This window comes from Phyllostomus discolor, chromosome 7, assembly GCF_004126475.2.
Source record: "Phyllostomus discolor isolate MPI-MPIP mPhyDis1 chromosome 7, mPhyDis1.pri.v3, whole genome shotgun sequence".
Lineage (NCBI taxonomy): Eukaryota > Metazoa > Chordata > Mammalia > Chiroptera > Phyllostomidae > Phyllostomus > Phyllostomus discolor.
This window is the reverse complement of record NC_040909.2, coordinates 74,683,696-74,707,801: the sequence shown is the minus strand read 5'-3', so window position 1 is coordinate 74,707,801 and position 24,106 is coordinate 74,683,696. Positions and strand designations below refer to the sequence as shown.

At 36.4% G+C, this 24,106-nt stretch overlaps 1 protein-coding gene across 1 annotated transcript in view; it reads left to right on the top strand.

Annotated features, from left to right (window-relative positions):
* Positions 1–24,106, top strand: part of C7H8orf89 (chromosome 7 C8orf89 homolog) — a 33,387-nt gene that overhangs the window by 4,718 nt on the left and 4,563 nt on the right. The window contains exons 2-5 of the mRNA XM_036031024.1: positions 8,871–9,034; positions 10,809–10,962; positions 18,951–19,046; positions 19,824–19,879. Of these exons, the coding sequence (XP_035886917.1) occupies positions 8,908–9,034; positions 10,809–10,962; positions 18,951–19,046; positions 19,824–19,879 (433 nt within the window). The 5' untranslated portion in view covers positions 8,871–8,907. The remainder of the gene's footprint in view (positions 1–8,870; positions 9,035–10,808; positions 10,963–18,950; positions 19,047–19,823; positions 19,880–24,106) is intronic.

Here is a 24,106-nt window from a genome sequence, read left to right as displayed (position 1 = left end):
TAAATTCCTGGAAGTGGAATTGCTGGTCAAAAGTATATAAAATTATAAGGACATATATGTCTTGCTAGATTGCTCTCTGGAGATGGTATAAAAATACATATACTGAAACCCATGAGAGTGCCTACCTAGTTCCTTGTACCCTATCTTACACCATTGAGTATTAAAGAAAAAAATTCTTGTCATTTGATTGGTGAAAGTGATAGCTCATTATATTGCTTTTATTGGCGTACTAGTGAGGATGAACTTTATTGATCATTTGTATTTTTTTCTGCGATGAGTAATCTGTTCTTAAACAAATACTCTAACAAAAACTCTATAGGGTTCATTATTATTTTGATTTCTAAGTATCATTGTACATAAAATAAATTAAATTCTTCATTTCCTTATATCTTCATTTGAAAAGTTACTTTGGGAACTTCTGGGCAGAGTGAGCTGATGTGAAAGGCACTCCATTCTGCTTCATTATATTTCCAATGTGGGAAAATATAATAAGGTAATTTATAGAAATGTGGCTGAGCTAGGAACCAAAAGAAGGAAAGGCCCAGGTGCCAGAGATCAAGGAATGTTCACACAGGAAGCCACTGTAAAGCATCTGCTGAAAGCTGGAAGTCACAAAGGAGTACTGTTTCTGTTACTATGACTGCATCACAAATTTCTCCAAAACGTAGTCGTGGAAAACAACCATTTATTGTGCTCATGGATTCTGTGGGTCAGGAATTTGGACAGTGAACAGCAGGGACAGCTTGGCTCTGCCTCACCATGTCTGGGCTCTCTGATGGCGGGTTTGAAGGCTTGGGGCTAGAATCACCTGAAGGCTCATTCACTCCCATGTCTGGTGATTGATGCCGACTGTGGACTTAGACCTGAGCTGTGGATGTCAGCTGGAACATTTACATGGTGGCTTCCTCCTACCACCTGGATTTCTCACAGAATGGTGGCAAGGTTTCAAAGGTGAGTATCCCAAGAGAGAAAGCCAGAGGAAGTCGTATCACGTTTTATGATCTAGCTTTGGAAATCAAACAGGCGCTTCTGCAGCTTACTGACCGAGGAAGTTAGTTTCAGGGAGGGAAACACAGACTTCACCTCGTGAAGGAAGAGTGTCAACATTACGTTGAAGGAAGAACATGTGGTACTGGATATGTTTTAGTGCAGGATATGTTGAAAAACACAACCTGCCACAAGAACCTTGACACTGAGATGATAACTAGAAAAATACCCTCCATTGGTCTGAGGAGGCTGCAAGGAATTTTGCCATCCACTTGAACTCAGAAAAAAGTAAACTCCTAGAGAGTAGAGCCTCATACCCTGCACAGCTCAAGTCTGAGGTCTGAATTCACAGGACTTTCCAAGAAATGTCATATTAACTGGCGAAACACAGGTCTAGACAGATGAATGGAAAAACCTCTCTGTATAGCAAGGTTTCTATAGCTCGGGGAACATGACTCCTGTAGATAGCAACCTCTCTAAAGATGAGCTTACAGTTCAAGATTACACATTACATAAGGAAATGAACCATAAGGAAGAAAACATGGCATATTTAGCAAATGGGAGATTTGTATCTCCAAACTAAAAAATAATAGAACATGACAGAAAAATTAAATTAATAATATCCAAGGAGATGAGGTGCGGAAACCATAAAGCAAGAACAGGGAAGTATGAAAAAGAATAGGAGAGGTCTAGAGTTGAACATTCTGATTTTGCTGATCTCATCCTTGTCATGTAGTATGTTCCTTTGTCCCCTGCATGTCCTGTAAATCAGTAGTTAGATCTAAAGCCTTGATCAAAGTCAGGTTTGACTTTTATTTTTCAAGAATACTTAACAGGCATTGCTCTGTTGGGAGGTACATAGTATTCGTGTCACAACTTCTTTTTTGACCTGAGCTGCCATTGATTATCCTTGCTGTATCAGTCAGGGTTCTCAGGAGAAACAGAACTAGTGTATGTACAAAATTATTTCAAGGAATTAGCTTATGCACTTGTGGGCGTTGGCTGGTAAATCCAAAATTTGAAGGGCAGGACAGCAGGCTGGAAACTCTCAGGCAGGATGTTGCTAGAGTTTTGTGGTAGAATTTCCTTCCCCAGGGAAAATTCAGTTTTATTCATAAGGATTTTTAACTGATTAGATACAGCCCACCTAGATTTTTGAGGGTATCTCCTTTACTTAAAGTCAATTGACTGTAGATACTCACTACATCTATAAAACACCTTCACTGAAACACCTAGATTAGCGTTTAATTGAATAGTTGGCTACTAGGGTCTAACCAAGTTGACACACAAAATTAACCTTCACAATTGCCAAGACCCATTAATTAATTAAAGTTATAAAACTGGTAATGTTTTAATATTATTATTCCTTCATTTATTACCTTAGATACTCTACGAAGAAAAACTTCACTATCATTCATTTGGATAAATATTTGATCCTTATATGTAGTAGGTTTCAAATCAAGTTGATTCTTTAGTACCCTCCAAAGATGGTCAGTGTGGTGCTTTCTAAAAAGTGTCAGAATACATTTGCATATTCTGCATATTTAATATATTTTAATTTATTGAAGTTAATATTCTTATTAATGTTTACACTCTCACCTTTGTTCAACTGGCACCTCTTCAAGTTCCTCATCCTCCCTAACATTGCGAATAGCACCAGTCTTGCACAGCTCCCAGGTCTCTAAGTGCTGCTACATTCACTCCTGTCGGGTTGGCTCTCTGGAATCTCCTTTGTCCTGGGTTTAGGCTCCCAGTACCATTCACCTAGTAGATTACAATAGTCTCATAATTGGCCTCCTTGCTCCCATCTTTCTTTCAATATTGCTGAAGCTAAAACAATACAGAAGTCTGAATTTTAAAATCTTAGGTCTAATCCTTCATCAGCTTCCATTGCTTGTGTGTATGATCTCCAAAATAAGTTGCCTGAATCACAAGATAAATAAGATCCATTTGCAAAGAAAGTCAAATTCCTATTACACATATACTATTTTAAATTTGAGAAATTGCACCTAGCATAATTATTCAATAGGTGCTTGTTGAACAAATTAGAGCAGGGGCTAGCCAAGTTCAGTAAAATATATAGGCTTTGTGGGCCACTGTCTTTGTTGCAACTACTATGCTCTGCTCTGTGGCCTAAAGGAGCTATAGAAAATAAGTAAACAGATGGACATTGGTGTTCCAATGCAAATCTATTTACTAAAATAGGTGGCAAGCTAGATTTGTCCCTGGGACCATAGTTTGCTGATCCCTGGATTGGAGTTTGGAGCAGCAGTAGCTCAGTATTCACCAATTCAGTGCTAACATCAACTTTATAGAATGTACCTGTTGTGAATAATGAGAATTGACTTTACTTTCATTGTATTTTATCTGAAATGATTTTTGTTCATTTGTTTACTTAATGTCTGCCTCTCTCACCCAAGTTTTGGGAGGACAGGGACCCCATGTGATTTGGTTCATTCTTACATTCTTATTGTGTGACATGATTGTCATTCAATCAATATATCTTGTTAAATGCATAAATGAATGGATGGACAAATAATGAATAGAGAACATTTAATTAACATTTTCTTCTAGTTCTAGACTAGGTGAAAAAAGATAACATTAATTTAAAACTTTTTGGAATATTTCTTTAAAAAATATTTAAATGCACTCACATTTTGGGGTGCCTTTGAAAATATAATTTTAAAATAATTATTTAAATAATTATTTTACAGCTCTTTATTTTAAACAATTAATTTATCTCAATCTCTAGCCTCTTTACTATTTGTGAAACATTTGTTTTAAGTGAGTTTTTTATGGCCTGCCCTAGAACATAGGTACTTTGTTCTTTTTTATTATCTCTTTCTACATGTTTTTTTTAAGTCTTTTTGTTGTTGTTGTTCTATAAAGTATCTTTAATTTTTCTCTTTCCATCAGAATTAGATGTTGACCATGTTTTCAGGAAACATAAGATCAAAAGTATTTGTTTTTTAATTATTTCCGCACATTCCTTAACTTGTACATTCTTGCAGCTGTGAGCTTCCCACCCCCACCCCCAACTTTTTATTATGGAAAATTTCAAGCATACACAAAAATGTAGAGATAATAGTATAATGAACCCTTATGCATTTATTGGGTGAACGTTTTCAAAATATTTAGTTTCAGGAAACTTCTCTCTTCACCTGGTTTGATACAATGCCCAAAGAGGCATTTATTGTTAGTCCACAATTATTTCTCCTGTCCTAGGAGGGATACTTCTAAGGAGAAGAGGGCCTTGGAGCAAAAACAAAGCTGTCAGGTCATCTTCACCTTTACAAGTAAAAGGAAAAAATAAGGTCTTAGAATTGAGCCTGGATTTTGATTCTAGTAGTCTTTTAAGACTTTGGAAATTTAATTTACTCTCTATTTTAGTTTAGATTTATTGTCATTTTCTTTATTGTCGTTGCCTTTCTGATTGTCTTGTTTTCTCAAGTCTTTAGCAATAAACACTATGAAATCAAGAGAGTTCAAGAGCATTGAAGAAAGAATGAGCCACTCTTCTTCCGCTGCTGCTGGGAGGAGGACAAACCCAGGTGTAGAGAGGGTGCTGGCAGCCATGGAGAGTAAGGGAAGCAGTGTGAGCCTCTGAGCTGCTGCAAGGAGGGCTGGTGGCTCAGAGCAGAGGACTTGGCGTGTCCCTTTGGAGATGCCCATGTGGGCCCTTGACATGGTGCTAAGGTTGTGACTCCTCTCTCTTTGCTGTCTGTGCATTTCCTAATGCTCTTTACCTGCTCCTGTAGCCCATAACTGTCTGGTTCTCACCCTCACCTTTAACTCCAACACTGCCATTTCAAAGACACCCAAAATCTCACCATCAAATCCACACTCTTCCCCCTTTATTTTCATCCCATTTGTCATGTCCCAATAAGTAACCTCTCCATGATTTGACACAGCTGGCTCAATAGGTATGGAGATACTTCCTAGGAGATGCTAACCTCTCACCACTCCCCCATCCTGGAAGCAACCTTTGTGTCTTCCTTCCTTTCCTCTCCACCCTCTTCCTCCTCCTTCCCTCTTCTCTTACCTTTCCTCTCTCCTCCCACATTCTCTTTCCCCTGCTTGTTGCTGCGCACCCATGCATGGGGATGCATACATACCACATTGTCTCTCATTTCATATCTTTTGACATGTGTTTTGTCTACTAGGACCCTGTTGTTTTCCCTTTATACCACTTATTACTCTGCATGCTCAGTTTCCTTGTCTGTGTTTACTGGACTCTAAGCTCTTCAAGGGCAGGGACTGTTTTGTTTATCATGTTTTTTCAAATGCCTTGTGCAATTCCTGGCACAGAATCAATCCTCAGTAAATATTTTGTATGAATGAATGAGCACAGGAAAATCTGGGTATCTGTAATCTGTTTGTTGTGAAGATTGGAAAAAATGAATATAAGCCTTGCTTATAGTCATACCCTCCTCAGAGTTTAGTAATGCCTTGCAAAAAATAAATACTTAATACTTATGATTGAATTGAGTATGTAGTAAATAAGCTGATATGTGATTATTTGTCTGTGTCCATGCTTAGGATAAAAGTAATGGCTATCCTGATGATGCAGACATCGGCCCGCAGTGTCTGAGTCATTATGGATGAAATGAGACATTCACACAGACTACTGAATCTAGTGGAGGAAAAGGGACAGCATGGCTTTTCTGTCAAGGGGAGCAAAAGCCTTGGCTCCCACCATGATAGGCCTTTACTAGGCTTCTCTGCCCATTACATGATGGTCCTCATTTACTATGCACAGGTTTGCTTTAGGTGGTTACCTTTTACAGAAAACAAAGGAGCCAATGCTGCTAATTACATCACAGAAGAGGGATATTTGCAAGTGAAAAGGCAAAAGTGGTTGAACTGGTTACACTCATCCTTGGAAGGTTTAGCATGGATTTTAGGAAATTACTTTGCAGTAAATGTTTGCTAAAAATCAGGGTGAGGGAGTTTTAGCAAAAAGCAAGACTCATAGCAACCTAGGTACATTGCAGGCCTGACTCCCCACAGGAGAACCTTTCCATGGGTGTGGGTCCTGTGCATCTCCCAATGGGAACTAGGCCCACACCATGCAGAATGGTCTCCTACATCCTGAGGATGTGTTTATTTTTCCGCGGAGCATAGAAATTATCTTTTTCTTCTGACACAAATGCATTTTATAATGGTGATAATTTAAATTTTTTAAATTTTATCGTGCTAAGAACACAACATAAGATTGATCTTAATGTAAGACTTTTAAGTGTACAATATGGTATTGCTGTCTGTAGGAAAAATGTCACACTGTAGATCCCTAAAATGTATTCATCTTACTTCACTGAAACTTCATACCCACCAATTAGCAACTCCCCATCCCACCCACCACCTGCACCAGCCTCTCACAACCATCAGTCTATGCTTTTAGGAGTTTGTTTTAGAGAACTCATATAAATAGAATCATGTAGTATTTGTCTTTCTGTAACAGTCTTATCTCACTTAACGTAATGCCCTTATGGCCCATGCACATTGTATATTTCAGGATTTCCTTCTTTTTATGGCTGAATAATATTCCCTTGTATATCTTTACCTCAGTTTTGTAATTCCTTCATCTATTGATAGATATTTAGGTTTTCTCCACATCTTGGCTATTGTGAATATTGCTGCAGTGAACATGGGAGTACTAATATCTCTATGAGACAGTGATTTCAATTCTTTTGGATAAATACACAGAAGTAGAATTGCTGGATTGTATGGCAGTTCTAGTTTTAATTTTTTCAGAAACCTCCATATTGTTTTCCATACTGGCTACACTGTTTTGCATTTCCATCAGTAGTGCACAAGGGTTCCATTTCTCTATATGCTCCCCGATGCTGTTGTGTTTTTCAAAAATTTTTAATAATAGCCATCCTTACAGATGTGAGTTGATACCACATTGTGGTTTTGATTGGAATTTTCCTGATTGTTAGTGATGTTGAACGTCTTTTTATATGCCCATTGGCCATTTGTGTATATTCTCGGGAGAAATGGCTGTTCCACTACTTAACCAATTTAAAAAATAATGTTATTTGTTTGTTTGTTTTTTGAACTAGGGAGTTATAAGAGTTCCTGATGTATTTTGGATATTAGCCCCTTATCAGATATATGATTTGCAAATATTTTCTCCCATTTGTAGATTACCTTTTCACTCTTTGTTTCTTTTCCTTTGCTGTGCAAAAAGTCTTTAGTTTGATGTATTCTACTTGCCTAATTTTGCATTTGTTTCCTGTGCTTTTGGTGTTATAGTATAACATCATGGCCAAAACCAATGTCGTGAAGCTTTCCCCTGTGTTTACCTCTAGGAGTTTTATAGTTTCAGGTCTCAGGCTTAAGGCTTTAGTCCATTTTCAGTTTATTTTTGTGCATCGTGTAAGAAAGGGTTCAATTTCATTCTTTTGCATGTGGACATCTAGTTTTCTCAACACTATTTGTTGAAGAGACTATCCTTTCCCTATTGTGTACTCCTGGCACCCTTGTCAAAGATCATTTGACTATATATATGTAGATTTATTTCTAGCCTGTGTACTGTTCTGTTGACTTGTATGTTTGTCTTTATGACAGTATTATGTTGTTTTGATTACTCAGAGTTTGTAATGTATTTTGAAATCAGGAAGTTTCATACCTCCAGATTTGATCTTTCTCAAAATTGTTTTGGCTATCTGGGGTTCTTTGTGGTTCCATATGAATTTTTTACTTTTATTTTCTACTATTTCTTTAAAAAAATACCACAGGGATTTCGGTAAAGATGACAGTGAATCTGTAGATCATTTTGGGTAGTATGGCTATTTTGACAATATTAAGTTTTTCAGTCTGTGAACATTGAATGTCTTTCCATTTGTTTGTTTCTTCTTTAATTTCTTTCATTAATGTTTTGTAGTTTTTCAATGTGTAAGTCTTTCACTCCCTTAGTTAAATTTATTCCTAAGTATTTTATTAAAGTGATGCTATTGTAAATTGGATTGCTTTCCTACTTTCCTTTTTAGATAGTTTATTGTTAATGCATAAAAATACAAGGGATTTCGGTTTGTTGATTTTGTATCCTGCAACTCCACTCACTTCCTTTATTAGTTCTAATGTTTTCTTTTTATTTGTTGGAGTCTAGGGCATTCTATGTATTTAAGATCATGTCCTCTATAAACAGCTGCAATTTTGCTTCTTCCTATCCATTCTGGATGCTTTTTATTCCCTTTCTTTCCTAATTTCTCTATCTAGGACTTGCAGTACTATGTAGAATAGAAGAGACAGGAGCGGGCATCATTACTTTGTTCCTGATTTTAGGGGAGGAGCTTTGGATTTTTCACCATTGAGTATGATGTTAGCTCTGGGCTTTTCATATATAGCTTTTACTATGTTAAGATAATTTCTCTCTATTCTTAGTTTGTTGAAACTATTTTTTATCGTGAAAGGGTGAACTTTATTGAATGCTTTCTTTACCTGTTGAGAGGGTCACATGATTATTTTTATCTTTCATTCTGTTATGTGGTGTAGCACATTAATTAATCTTTGTGTATTTAATGCATCCCAGAGATAAATGCCAGTTGGTGTATAATGATAATATTTTTGAGAGAATCCTAAGCATTTTCTTGTCTTGTACATGATAACTTGCTGTTGAACTTAATTATTTTTATATTGCCAAATGTCTATAACCTGGAATTTTAATGAATTCATTAAAATATACAAAAGAAAAAAATTCTTGCTGCATATTTTAGCTATATTCTGAAAGGTCTCTTGCTTTAAAACCAGGAGGAATCTATATTTACATATATAAGTAAACTTTTCATTTAGGTCTATAGAAAACAAATTAGAAAACATATCTGTCTCTGAAATAACTTTTCTTTTTCTTTGAATTTTGTGTCCCAAATCTGGATCAGCATCTCACTTTCATCATTGCTGTTGAAAGAAGGAAAAATGCCTGTGCTATCTCCTGAAATCAAAGTCGAGACTTCCAGTGTCACCAAAAATTCCCTTGACAATTATTTTCTTTTTGAGAGTAGTTGGAGGAAAGCAGTTTTAGAAACACAGAAGTTGAGAAATGGTAACTTCAATTTTACTTAAGAAAATACAGAAATAATGAATTTGAATTTACATGTATATTTTTAAAGCAATAAGAAATATTTATAATTTTTGTAACATTTAAGTAAGAATAATATCTTCATTTTAAGGAAAAAATGGAAGCAAATTAAAATTAATTTATTTAATGTAATTCTCTAACTCAATAGAAATGAATTTTAAAGAACTACTTCTTGATATTTTGTAATATGGTTTATTTGATATTAATGCAGTACTTTTTCTGTTGGATCATACTACTTTTCATGAATAGTGTTTGTTTTCAAATACCTGAAGTTGGTTTTTATATTTAAAAAAACTCAAATCTAGGGAAAAGGGGTCAGGGGAGGTAGAAGAGGCTAGAGCAGGGATAAACATTGCTAGAAGGAGACTTGACTTTGGGTGGTGAATACCCTGTACAATATATGGGTAATGTATTATAAAATTGTACCTGTATAATTTTATTAATCAATGTCACCTCAATAAAGTCAATTAAAAAGAAAAAAATAAAAAGTTTACTTGAAAACAACACCCCCAGAAAACCCCAAATCTTTAACAGCACCTTTTTGTATTAATAATTCTAACCAGGATTGTCTCCCTTCCTTTCCTCTGAAAGAGACTTATATCCTATAGTTACTCAAAAAAGACTAATTCGAGAACTTTTGATGTGTAAAGGAGTGTATTTATAGCTTTTTGCCCTTAGTTTCAAATTATAGTATTTTTAATACTGAATTCTGCCATTAGCTTTATTGATGGAGATATAATTCTTAAAAATAGCAAAATTTGAACTCCCTAAGTATTTCATCGCTTCTGGTTTTGAATGTGTTTGCCTTGCTGGAGTTTTTCAACTTCTTCACTAGATTCCCATTAAAGGTACTCAGAAGACACCAGTTTATCTGTCCCTTACCCCCAAATTTAATTGCTAAAAAGAGAATCTGTATATATTTTTGATCAAGAGAAACTTGTTTTGTTTTTGAAAAAAAATCAAAGGTTACAAAATAACATTTTGAGTATTTAATATCATTCCAGTCCCATTAAATACTTTTTTTTTATTGCTGGGCTAGACTTGCTTACTAGAGAAATCTTTAAAAACAATTCTCTGTGTTTAGCTTAATGATCAACCAAACATTTAATCTCTTAATTTGTTTTTATTTTTTCCTTTTGTGTCCTTCATTTTGGAAAAATTTTAAAATGATTTGGTAATCTCTTTGTCCAATAATATGTGAGGTCAGTAGAAGAAGAAATCTTGATCCTTCAATGTTGTTGTTTATAGATTTGGTGTGGAATTTTGTAGGATATAGTTAAAATCAGTGCTTGAAAACAGAATACTTTTATCTCATTGCCAGCTCAGAGGATCATGTATTTATACATCTTGATTGTTTACATAAAATCAGGAAGGTGGAAAGATTTAAAGTAGCAGATAACATAAGACTCTTGAAAGTGCTTTTAAGCTCTTTTCAATATGAATATATGTAATATTCCAAGAATTCTAGTTATATCAAATCACGAAGGCAGAAAACCAGGAGATTTATGAAGCTGTCCTTTTTTCCTTATTTTGTCTTAAGCTGCAACTTAATCACTTTCCCTGCAGGAATTCAAGGTATTTTCTTGGGAGAGGTGCTAGGTAAAGTACAGTAGCTTAATTTTTTTTACTTAATGATTGATTTAGTATATTTTATTATGCATTATAGTATGTAGGAAAAGACGATAGATACACTTAACCAATAAATAATGAAGATGGTTATGATACTCCTTTTAATTAGAATACACCAGAACATTTGGTCTAGAAGAACTCAAAGAACATGTCAAAATGCCATATTTGCCAGGATTGCAAAGTTGCCAAAAAAGTATGAGTTCATCTCCACCAGAGTTTCGTAGCAGACGGCTGCGTGCTGATACCCAGATGCCTCCAGTCAGGTACATTATGTCTGTTTAGATCTCCTGAATTGAATATATATTTGTGGTAATACTTCTGCTTGTAGAGGTCTTTCTGGCCAGTGAATCCAATTCTTTTCTGTTTATTATTTTTTTCCACAAAAGGTTTAATTTTGTAAATTTAAGTTAATGATTTTTTTCAGCTTGACAAGTAGGTGCTTTTCTCAGTTTTTAAGTAACATTGCCAGAAAGTATTTAAGAACTTTCTTTGAGAAAATCTTTATTGCCCTAATATAGATTGCTCATGAGAATATTGGATTTTCAACAATAAAAATAAATGAACTCTGCAATATTAAAAGGTTTCATTATCCTTAATACAGAACCTTGTGTTTCATTTCTTGTTTGAAGTGCTGTGAGGGGAGATTCTGAATGAGATGGCAGCCTAATAAAGACCCTGCATGACAGAAATGAGTTTGTCAGCCAGAATACTGACATTTAAAAATGTTATTATAAATACCTTTCCAACTGTAAATCAGACTGACATACTGTTAAAAAAAAAGCCCTTTCTTCAAAGGCATGTATGTATATATTAGTAAGACAGTCTTCTATTCTGTTTGGTTTCTGCTTTGGTTTATTTATTTATTCATCAGGTATTGAATGGCCAGCCTGAAAAAAAGATGATGCCCTGGCTGGCATTGCTCAGTGGATTGAGCGCGGGCTGTGAACCAAAGCATCTCAGGTTCGATTCCCAGCCTGGGCACACGCCTGGGTTGCAGGCCACGGCCCCCAGCAACTGCACATTGATGTTTCTCTCTCTCTCTCTCTCTCCCACCCTTCCCTCTCTAAAAAAAAAATAAAATAAATCTTAAAAAAAAAGATGATGCATTTATAGTAGTCTGATTTGCAGCTCTCTTCAGGGGACGACTTATATTTTCATGTAATGACCTTTAAAGTCATTCAGTTATACATAGCATACATGTACCAGAATTTGAGAATCTATTTCTTGAGTTTTCCACTAGTATTATTGTTCTTGTTAATTGTTCTTGAAATAAATCCAGATAATATAAATAGAAAACTAGAACACACTAAAAATGAAAAGTTGTAATTAGTTCTTACCTAAATAAGACCTTTGCAGAAGATTTGAGGAAAAGAGAAAATTTACCTATCCTAACATATTCATTTTTATTTTTTAGTATTTTCTTTTATCCTTCTTAATATATTTTTATTTTAGTTGTGATTTTAGTGTACTTACAAATTTTTATTCTGTCTGTTTTATATACACACATAGTGAGATATATTTATCTCACTACATAATCTTCAGTTACTGTCAAGTAACTGAATAAATAAATATAAATATATTTCACTGATGGGTCCACAGTTTTTTTTCTAAACTTTTTATTGTATTTTTTTGCATTACCATTTATCTGCCTTATACTCTCTTCCACCTCCACCCCCTCAGTCACCACACTGTTGTCCATGTCCATGAGTCCTTTTTCTTTTTGGCTCCATCCCTCCACCCCCTAAATCCCCACCAGCTGTCAGCCTGCTCTCTGTTTATGAGTCTGTCTCTATTTTGCTTCTTAGTTCAGTTTGTTCCATAGTTTCTTTAAACTGTGTTTAATAACATAGTTTATTTAAATTTCCTATTGCTGGACTTTTTCACTTTTATAAATAACATTGCAATGAACAATAGCACACATAAAGTCTTTTCCATCATTTTAAATATTATCTGAGGACAGATTTCCAAGATCTAAAATTATACAAAGCAAAATTGCTTTTTCTGAAGTGAGATTACAGTGAAATAAGAATCACAGTTGGTGAGAAAGAGCTGCTAGTAGAGCTGATGGTAAAAGTAAAGGAGACAGATTGGGAAGGTTGTAGAAAGAAGAGGGCCCACTGGAAGCCAAGTATAGAACCTACTCAAGGACTGTGTTTCTATCACCAAGACATCTGGATCCATGATAGCTTGCTCCTGTCATGTATCTAAAAGTCACAGCCCTTGATAGGGAAAGGATTAAGAATGTGGATGATTGCCCTGGCTGGCGTAGCTCAGTGGATTGAGCGTGGGCTGCGAACCAAAGTGTCACAGGTTCGATTCCCAGTCAGGGTACCTGCCTGGGTTGCAGGCCATGACCCCCAGCAAACGCACATTGATGTTTCTCTCTGTCTCTCTCTCTATCTCCCTCTGTTCCCTCTCTAAAAATAAATAAATAAAATCTTAAAAAAAAATAATGTGGATGATTGTCTGTGACAATGGACTTGTCTTGGTACAGAGCAGTCTTCTTAGCCTTCTTTTAGAGTGTATAATCATGTTAAAAGAAACAGGAAGCCCAGAAAGCACCCCTTGGACTAGTCCACTCTGCCTCTAAATTTTCAATCTTTATGTTGCTTCCTACTGTTTTCATTCTATTTCAGTTGGTTTGTTTTTTCATTTGCAGTTTGGATGTTTGTATAATGATTCATCAGCCCTGGCTGGTGTGGCTCAGTGGATTGTGTGCTGGCCTGAGAACTGAAAGGTCACAGGTTCAAATTCCCATCAGGGCCACCAGCAAGGACCATGGCCAGGTCCCCATTTGGGGGTGTGTGAGAGGCAACCAATCAATGTGTCTCTCACATATCAATATTTATCTTCCTCTCTTTCTCCCTCCCTTCACCTCTCTCTAAAAATAAATAAATAAAATCTTTAAACTGATTCACCAACATTTCACATCGACTTGAGCGTGAATTTACTTCAGGATAATTTGAATATATTGGGTTGACAAAGTTTGTTTAGTTTTTTTCCATAAAATAAAAGATGTATTTTTCATTTACACCAATAACTTTATTGACTTGGATATTTTGAGTATGTTGGCTGTCTCCTGCATGGTAGAATGTTGATTGTTCTCAATTAATGTCTTGATTTGTCAGTATCAATTTCAACTGTTCTGCCCAACCTTGGAGCATCATCCAGCAAGAAATCTCCAGCATGAAACCTCACAAACTACTTTTGACATGTTCAGTCAGTCACAGCACCTTCATGATACACTGCAAAAATCTATTTTTAATTTCAGTTACATTTTTACCTTTCTTGATAAAATAAAGCACGATATACCAAAATTGTTGCTTATTTTTTCCATCTTCAATATTAAAATGGCTAGACAAAAATTCACCAATTTTGATATTTAAAAATTTTTTTATTATATTTTATTGATTATGCTATTACAGTTGTCCTGATTTTTTCCCTTTTGCTCCCCTCCATCTAGCACCCCTTACTACCAGAGGCAAAGCCCACACCATTGTTCAGGTCCATGGGTCATGCATATAATTTCTTTGACTACTTCTTTTCCTATACTTCACTTTACATCCCTATGGCTATTCTGTAACTACCTATTTGTATTTCTTAATCCCCTCACCTCTTCACCCATTCCTCCTTATACACTCTCCCATCTGGCAACCATCAAAATACTCTCCATATCCATGATTCTGTCTCTGTTCTTGTTTGCTTAGTTCTTTTATATTCAATTGTTGATAGATTTGTACTTTTTGCAAATTCAATGTCCATAGTTTTGATTTTCTTTTTCTTAAATAAGTCCCTTTGACATTTCTTATAATAAAGTTTTGGTGATGATGAACTCCTTTAGTTTTTTCTTGTTTGGGAAGCTTTTTATCTTCCTTTTGACTCTAAATGATAGCTTTGCTGGGTAGAGCAATCTTGGCTGTAGGTCCCTGCTTTTTATTACTTTGAATATTTCTTGCCAATCCCTTCTAGCCTGCAAAGTTTCTTTTGAGAAATCAGCTGACAGTCCTATGGGCACTCCTTTGTAGGTAGCTAACTTCTTTTCTCTTGCTGCTTTTAAGGTTCTCTCTTTATCTTTAATCATTGATACTTTAATTATGATGTGTCTTGGAGTGGGCCCCTTTACATCCATCTTGTTTGGGAGACTTTGTGCTTCCTGGACGTGCCTTTCTATTTCCTTCACCAAATTAGGGAAGTTTTCTTCCATGATGTTTTTCAAATAGATTTCAAATTTCTTGCTCTTTCTCTTTATCTTCTGGCACCCCTATGAGGTGAATATTGGTCCACTTGAAGTTGTTCCAGAGACTGTTTGTGTTATTCTCATTTTTTAAAAATTCTTTATTCTTCTTGTTGTTCTGATTGGTTGTTTTTTGCTTCCTTATGTTCCAAATCATTGATTTGATTCTTGGCTTCATCCACTCTACTGTTGGTTGTCTGTAAATTGTTCTTTATTTCAATTAGTGTATCCTTTGTTTCTGGCTGGATCTTTTTTATGCTGCTGAGGTTCTCACTAAGCTCCTTGAATACCCTTATAACCAGTGTTTGAACTCTGCATCTAATAGATTGCTTATCTCCATTTTGTTTAGCTCTTTTTCTGGAGTTTTGATCTATTGCTTCATTTGGGCCACATTTCTTTGTCTCCTTGTTTTCACAGCCTCACTGTGTTTGTTTCTATGTATTAGGTAGAGACACAGCCTCCCCTATTAACCAAGCTGGGTATCTGAAGTGTGCTAAGTACACTCTCCTTTCATTGATGAGCCTTGATTGCTGTTGGCAGATCAATGAACGGGATTTACCCAGGCCAGTCAGCTGCAAGGATTGGCTGTGACCACTTACCACTGATCTCTGCCCTTCATGGAGGATCAGCTATGCAAGGACAGGTTGGTGGTGCTTCTACATGATCTGTAGCTATCCACTGGGGGCACTGGCCCTGGGGCTTCTGGAGTGGTGCAGGCCAACGTCATCCCCAACCTGTGTTTTGCCTGGGGCCACCCTGCCGGAGCTATAAAGCAATCTGAGATGGCTGTTATTTGTGCTGGGCTTGGAGTTTCCCAGTCAAAGAAAAGCTGTGAATCTAGGCTGGCTTCTTCTAGTGCTGGTCCTGGGGCTCACTGAGACCAGCTGTTGCTTGTTTGAGAGGATTTAGGAAGTTGTGCAGCATGATCCAAGACAAGTTATTCATATGGAAAAGCATCTTGGGTGGGCCTGTAAGATGGGTGCAGTGGAATCCCTAGGGATCTCTGATCGGGTCAAACAGTATTAGCCAGGTTGATGGAGTCTCAGATATGGAACCACCTTACTGAATCTGTGGCTCTGTTCGGGGAGGATCTAGAAAAGGGACAATGGCATGTGCTCACCTTGATTGCTAGATACTTCAGTTTCTCCCAGTGCCCTTCAAGCTGCTACCCTAGTACTGGAGCTCAGAGGAAGTTAGTGTGAATAGGTGAGTCCATGTGTGGGTTCTTTAAGAGGAACTGCTTCCGGATCCAGAAGTTTCTTCCACCAACTTAATCCCCACTGGATTTTGCAGCCAGAAGTTGTAGGGATTTATCTTCCTAGCACTGGAACCCTGAGCTGGGGGGCTTGGTATGGGGCTGGGACTCCTCATGCCCATGATATCACTCCCAAATTTTTATCCACCACATGTGGGTGTGGGATCAGCCCATTCCACATCTGAGCCTCTCCTACCAGTCTGAATAGATGTGGTTTCTTTAATTCCATAGTTGTCAGACTTCCATTCAACTCAATTTCTGATGGTTTTGAGTGATGGTTGTTCTATATTTTAGTTGCAATTTTGATGCGGTTGTGTGAAGAGGTGAGCCATGTCTGTCTATGTTGCCATCTTGACCTGTCAGCTTTTTTCACTTTTTATTTTTTAAGTATTTTTATTGATTATGCTATTAGAGTTTTCCCAATTTTTTCTCCCTTTATCCCCCCTTCACCCTGCCCCCCAACCCTCCAGCATTCCCCCCTCTTAGTTCATGTCCATGGGTTCTACATGTAAGTTATTTGAGTCCTTTGTTTCCTATACCATTTTTTATTTCTCCCCGTCTATTTTATGCTTACTAATTATGCTTCTTCTCCCTGTATATTTCCCCCCCATTCCTCCCTTCCCACTCCCCCCTGAAATCCAACCATGTGATGTTCATTTCTCTGATTCTGTTCCTGTTCTGGTTGTTTGCTTAGTTTTTGTTTTAGTTGTTTTTCTTTTCTTTTACTTTCATTTGTTAATAGTTGTGAGTTTGTTGTCATTTTACTGTTGATAGTTTTGATCTCCTTTTCTTAGATAAGTTCCTTTAACATTTCATATAATAATGGCTTGGTGATGATGAACTCCTTTAACTTGACCTTATCTGAGAAGCACTTTATCTGCCCTTCCATTCTAAATGAAAGCTTTGCTGGATAGAGCAGTTTTGGATGTAGATCCTTGCCTTTCATGACTTGGAATACTTCTTTCCAGCCCCTTCTTGCCTGCAAGGTTTGTTTTGAGAAATCAGCTGATAGCCTTATGGGTACTTCTTTGTAGGTAACGCTCTCCCTTCCTCTTGCTTCTTTTTGGATTTTCTCTTTACATTTAATCGTGGGTAATTTAATGATGAAGTACCTTGGTGTGTTCCTTTTTGGGTCCAACTTCTTTGGGACTCTCTGAACTTCCTGGACTTCCTGGAAGTCAATTTCCTTTGCCAGATTGGGGAAGTTCTCCTTTATCATTTGTTCAAATAAATTTTCCATTTGTTGCTCTTCCTTTTCTCCTTCTGGCACCCCTATAATTCTGATTCTGGAATGTTTAAAGATCTCCTGGAGATTCCTAAGGCCCTCCACACTTTTTTGAATTCTTGTTTCCTCATTCTTTTCTGGTTGGATGTTACTTTCTTCCTTCTGGTCCACACCATTGAGCTGAGTCCCAGTTTCCTGCCCATCACTATTGGTTCCCTGTACAGTTTCCTTTATTTCACTTAGCATAGCCTTCATTTTTTCTTCTAATTTGTGACCAAATTCAACCAATTCTGAGAGCATCCTGATTACCAGTGTTTTGAAACCGTGCATCTGATAGGTTGGCTATCTCTTCATTGCTTAGTTGTATTTTTTCTGGTGCTTTGATTTGTTCTTTTGTTTGGGCCATTTGTTTTGTCTTGATACACCTGTTACATAGTGAGGGACACATCCTTAAGTATTCACCTGGGAGGGGTAACCCCCGTCACTACATTGTGGTGCTGTATGTGGGGAAGGGATCCGAGAGGGAACAATAGCACTTGCTCTGCTTTCCACTGGCTTTCAGTCACTTCCCCCACTTTCCACAAGCAAATTTGGCCCTTCTGGTGCTGATTCCTTGGTGGGTTGGCTTGTGTATGTTCTAGGACCCTGTGGGTGTCTCCAATGAACTCTCCTGTGAGGCTAGGAATTTCTCCCACTGCTGTCTCAACCCCCACAAGTATTTTCAATCAGTGGATTGAGGCTTTATTTCCTTGCAATAAAGTTCTGGATTTCTCGGTCTGTCTCACTCCCAAATTGTTCCTCCTGGTTTTTCTGTACACGAGTGTGGGGCCGCCTGCTCCATCAGCCACCACTGAAGCCTTGCTGGCCAGCTGCAGCTTTGCACAACCTGCTCCACAATCTGGCACTGCGTCTACCAGCTGCCACCTTGCCTGCCCTAGTTCTCCTGCCACTGCCTTTGCCCTGAGTCTTCCCCATGTGCCTGTCTTCGCCCATTCTACCGGTCTGGATGAGTATGTCTTTTTTAACTTCTTGGTTGTTGGATTTCCATACAGTTTGATTTTCTTTAAGTTCTGGTTGATTTTTGTTTTTAAATTGTTGTTGTCTTTCTTTTGGTTGTGCAAGGAGGCACAGTGTGTCTACCTATGCTTCCATCTTGGCCTGAAGTCTGTTTATTGATTTTTGATTGGTTGTTATTCTCCTTTTGGTTGTGCAAGGAAGCAAAGGGTTTCTACCTACGCTCCCATCTTGGCCAGAACCCCGATAAGCTTTTCTTAAGTACATGCTGATATGATAGCTATCACAATACAATCTAACAAAATTGTTTAGAATGAAGTTAAAGACAACTAAGTGCTACTAGAGTCATCTTGTGGAAATAACCAAATGAACTTTTTGGCCAACCCAATATAATTATGTTTTGACAAGTGTTCTTCATATACAAAGCAGAAGAGTGAGGTTAAATGCCATATGTTAATGAATGTGTGGCAAACATAAATGTTATTTCTCTTGCTTGTCTTTGAAATGAATTTCTCTATTTTAGCCATTCTGATGAGAACATGTTGAGTTGCCTGCAAGTATTTTATCCTCCTCTGCATATTGCCCCCCGCTCTGTGAAGGAACGGTGTTGGCAAACCAGGGAAGTGCTCATTTTTGTTTCTTTTATTTACAACCCTTTACCCTCTCCCCACATATGTAAATATTTGATTTTAAAATGATGATAAAAGTATAATGTTTTTTAAAAATTTGTTTAATGATAATAAAAAATTTTCAGTGATTCTCAAGATACTCTCTGGTAATATTACTAATAATAGTAATTCTGGAGATGAAGAGTATTTGAATGTTTGGACTGACTTCTGAAGTTTAATGTAGTTACAAGAAATTTAAAATTCTTATGGATCATCTCACCTACAGCAGATTCAATCATGATGTGGTTCCTCTAATAACCTACTTCTAGGTTTATTCCAGAAGGAACAAAAGTTAATAAAGTCAAAATTCAGATATTGGTGATGAATAGGTGAAAAGTGTACAAATGAGTGAGTTGGTTAGCTGGCATATCCAGATACCCTGTTAATCTAATCTTGATGCTCTTCCTTTTAGCATTCCCTCAGTCATGATTAGTGAGAGTTAGGATAAAGATAAATTGAGATAAAGATGGGAAAAGTTAGACATAGTACTCATTCACTGGAAAAATTTATTAGTAAACACAGATATTAAGTTGGTTTGTATTAGTTTCTGATTAGATTAGTTATGATGGAAGGAGTTTTGTTTCTTTAATGCTTATTTAATTTCCACATGATGCCCCTCAATAAGTAAGTTTCACTGAAAGCATGCTTCTTGACTCTTAATGAATTTTGAAAAATTGATATGCCCTGGATTTATGGAGAAGTGACTTTACAAAAATGTGTAATTTCAGGATAAAGAAGACTAAGGAGATCTGTACTGCTATACCACTTCAAGAGAGCGAGAAAGGTAAAGTGGGCTCATGTTTTTCTCCTACTACATGTTCATGCTGAATACTCACTTTTTAAAACAACGTCCTTTCTCTCCACTGATTTAATTGTCTTTGTTTTGTTAATGCTTCTTTGAAGAAGCTTTATTTTATAAATTTAGTGGATGTTGTTTTATATATATATATATATATATATATATATATATATATATATATATATATATATCTTTATTATTTCAAGACCCTGGGGTAGGCTCTCCTCATCTCTATGTGGGCCATTGCAGTAGCTTGCAAACTAGTCTGACTTGGGATTTCTGACCTTTGAAATCATTCAACACTTCAGCAAAAGCCTAAAATTTTGCCCTCTAGTCACATTACTTCCTTCTTCAAACACAATGCCTCATTACCCACAGACTAAAGCATGAACTCCTTAGCTTGGCATTGAACCCTTTACCATCTTCACCTATTTGCCTTTCTGGTCTTATTTTATAATTAATTTTTTCCTGAATCCTGTGTATCTATAATATCCAACTTCAGAAACTTATCTATATATCAACAATTTGTGTTTTAAAAAACTATTATTAAAATTGATTTATTCTAAGTCCTTGGTGACTAAGATGGTTTATAACACCAAAGTGTATTTTCATCTATTTGGAGTATGAGTTTGCTCTTTGAAGCTTTAAATTCAAGCATTCTCACTTCTACATTTCTGTTGGTTTGGTCAGAATTTTGTTTTTCAGAAAAACACTGAAAAAAATCTGTTGAGCCAGGTAATTATGCTTTGAATGATGTCTACAAAATGATGGAGAATTTCTTGGCAGCTCTGACATCTAGACTTACTATTTCATCCCTAACTTTCATGTGTTACAGATCACTGGGGGCTTTATACCAAGGGAACATCTGTGGCATGTAACATATGTATTTGTGTAGCATTTAAGTTCTTCAATAAGTTCCTATTCATTTCCTGAAGTAATCTTATCCAAAGTTAATGGGAAAGATACTTGACTCATGTAGTCTTAAGTTTTCTACTTTCTTGTCTTTTGTTGATTATTATATAAGCTGGGGTTTTTCAATAATTACAGCACTTTGGACCAGATAATTCTTTGTTATGGGGTCTGTCCTGTGCATTGAAAGATGTTTAGCAGCATCCCTGACCATTATTCACTAGATGACACTAATAGCCCCTAAGTGTGGTCATCAAAAAAGGTCTCTAGACATTGTCAAAGTTCCTTAAGAGTGGCAAAATCACTCTCAGTTGAGAGCCACAGAATTAAGTATAACATCTTTAGCATTATATGTTATTCTACTATTTCTCCTTAATACTGTCAACTATTTCCTCTCTTACCTATGTGTAACAATTATTTTTTTTACCAGTTTAAGATTTTTTAAACTTCACTTATTTGTATGATATTCAGAATTATCTTCATCACTTCCATGATTTTGCACTTATGGACTAATGGAAGTCAGAGCACCTCCAAAGAAACCCAAACACTAAAATCACCAAGGAAGATCTTTGTGACATTATTGGCAGCAGTCAGAGTTGACTTGTTAGGAGCTTTGCAAGTTTATTCTCTGGATATTCATAAGGTTGAATGTTCATGAACTTCTCCTTGGATATGTCCTTTCTCTGAATGTTTATATACTATAAACTTCTGTGATCAACAGGCAGCATTAAATAAAAATATAAATGATAATTTAAGTAAAAGGCATTCATTTTGCATCTTGGCCCAGATGAACATTAGCGTGCCTGTTTTCCAATAGGCCAGATTTATGACTCTTAGGACTGGGTGCTATGTCTTACTCACCTTTACACCTTGCAGTGCCTATACCAGTTTCTGTAACATGTTGAGTGCTCAGTAAATACTTGCTGATTTTCCTCCAGTCATGCAAGTGGGCAGTTCATTCACTCATTTACCAAATGTGAATTGAATATCTGCTCTATGCCAGGCATTGTTCTAGGTGTTAGGCTTTAGGCTACATCCCACAACAAAACGAAAGTCCCTGCCTTTGTGGAGCTTAGGTTCTAGTGAGAGAAGATAGCCAACCAACATTAACCATAATAAAGAAGACCATTCCCCAGCACATCAGAAGGTGAAAGCATAATAGAAACAACAAAATAGAACAGGAGAAAAGAGATCAGGAGATCTGAGGTCAGGACAGGTTTAATGGGGGAGGGCAATATTTGAGCCAAGACTTGAAAGAGGTGAGGGAGTTAAACTCCTAGAAAACAGTTATTCTCTTGCACCCAGAGAAGATCCCAAGGCAGGATGATATCTGACCTGTTGGAAAAAATCAGGAGCCGAGTGTCAAGGTAAGAGAGGTGACATCCAACCCTGTAGGCTCTTGAAAGGGACATTGTATCTAACTCTGATTGACATGAGGAGCCCTTGAATAATTTTAACAAAAGAATGATTTTAATGTGAGCTGATTTACATTTTTAAAGGATCATTAGGTAACTGTCATCTATTTCAGTAGTTAGACCTTTTTAAAAATTGGCGCATTGACCTTCCACCTGTATCTGTGATGGAATAGCTTTTATTAGACTACTTTACCACTGAGAAGTAGCACAAGAGCTAATTATGAAAGAATATAATAAAATATATTTTATAACAAATAATGTAAAAGTAATATATATCTAGTATTCATATAAAAATAATGAAAGCATTAAAAAGCAACTGCTTTAAGATGTCGAGAGCTATCATTTCCAATAGAACTCGAGAGGCTGAGATAACCACAGAGAAGTGAACCTTAAATTCTGTGTGCAGTTTCCCCCCAGGTGCCTATTCCTAAGTGGCATGTCTGCTGGCTAAAACAGCTTTTTGGAGACAAAAGAACTGAGCAGAGGTTTCAGTAACATAGCATTTACTGGGGGGACAGCAGGGGAGTTTAAAGCCTACCCAGGAAGCCCTTAGTAAACACATAGGCTCCAGGTTAAAACTCCTGAAGGGCCACACACTGTAAAGGCATCCCAGGTAGAGACTATCTTTAAAACAGCCCAGACTTGACTGGATTCGAGGGATTGCCTGGCCTGCCGGAGAAAATGTAATCTCTCAAAGACTGAAGGTGAACTTGAGCCTTACAGGCACATCATTTGGGTCACTTGTTTTCTTTGGAGGAGTCTTTTGATATTGACTCAGTCATTTTAATTTTAGGACTCTTAAGGTATTCTAATTCTTCAATCAATATTGGTAAGTTATATTTTCAAGAATTTTTTGAATTTTGTCTGTTTTCAATTTTATTGGCCTAAAGTTTAGTCTGTGCACTATCTGTACTTCTGTTCCTCTTCTAACATTATTTATTTGTTCCTTCTGCCTTGTTTTCTTGATTAATCTCACCAGAGACTTTTCATTTTTATTAGTCTTTTCAGTGAAGAATTCTTTTTAAAAATATTACTGTAAGTTTGTTTTCTGCCTCATTGATTTCTACTCTTTTCTTTTTAAAAATTTTTTATTTAATCTTTATTGTATTTTTTTCTACTACCATGTAGCCCCCTTGTACCCTGGAAATTACCACATTCTCCTCTTTTTTGTATTATCTTTTTTCTCCCATGTTCTTTGAGTTTATCCCTTTCCTAATGTATATCTTATACCTAGGTTATTAATTTTCAGCTACCTTTTCTAACACAGCATTTTAGAATTTTATAACCATAGAGAGGTTTATACCCTAAAATTTCTCTTTTGCTTCACCACACAAGTTTTATAGTATTTTCTTTATCATCCAATTAAATGTTTATTATGATTTGTTTTTTTTGATTGATGAATAATATAAAATGTTTATAAATATCTAAATATTTCAGAATTTTAATTTGTCTTAGTGTTAGTAACTTCAACTAAATTTTATTGGTCTGTATGATAACAATTCTTTGAAGTTTTTTGAATATTGCTTAATACCTAGAATCTAGTTCATTTGTAGCTAGAGGATTTTTCTAAGATCAAGTCCATTGTAGTGGTAAGAACAGGAATGCTGATCATATTCTTGCCCTCTACTCTCTCTCCCTGAACTTCCCACTTATGTTACACACTCAAATAAAAACAAACAAACAAACATACAACCCCCAAGCATCTTGGACATTTTTAAAAATTATATTTTATTGATTATGCTATTACAGTTGTACCAATTTTTCCCCCTTTGTGCCCCTCCCCCCAGGAACCCCAATTCCCTCCAACAATTTACACCTTAGTTCATGTCCATGGGTCATAAATATAAGTTCTTTGTCTACTACTTTTCTCAAACTGTTCTTAAAATCC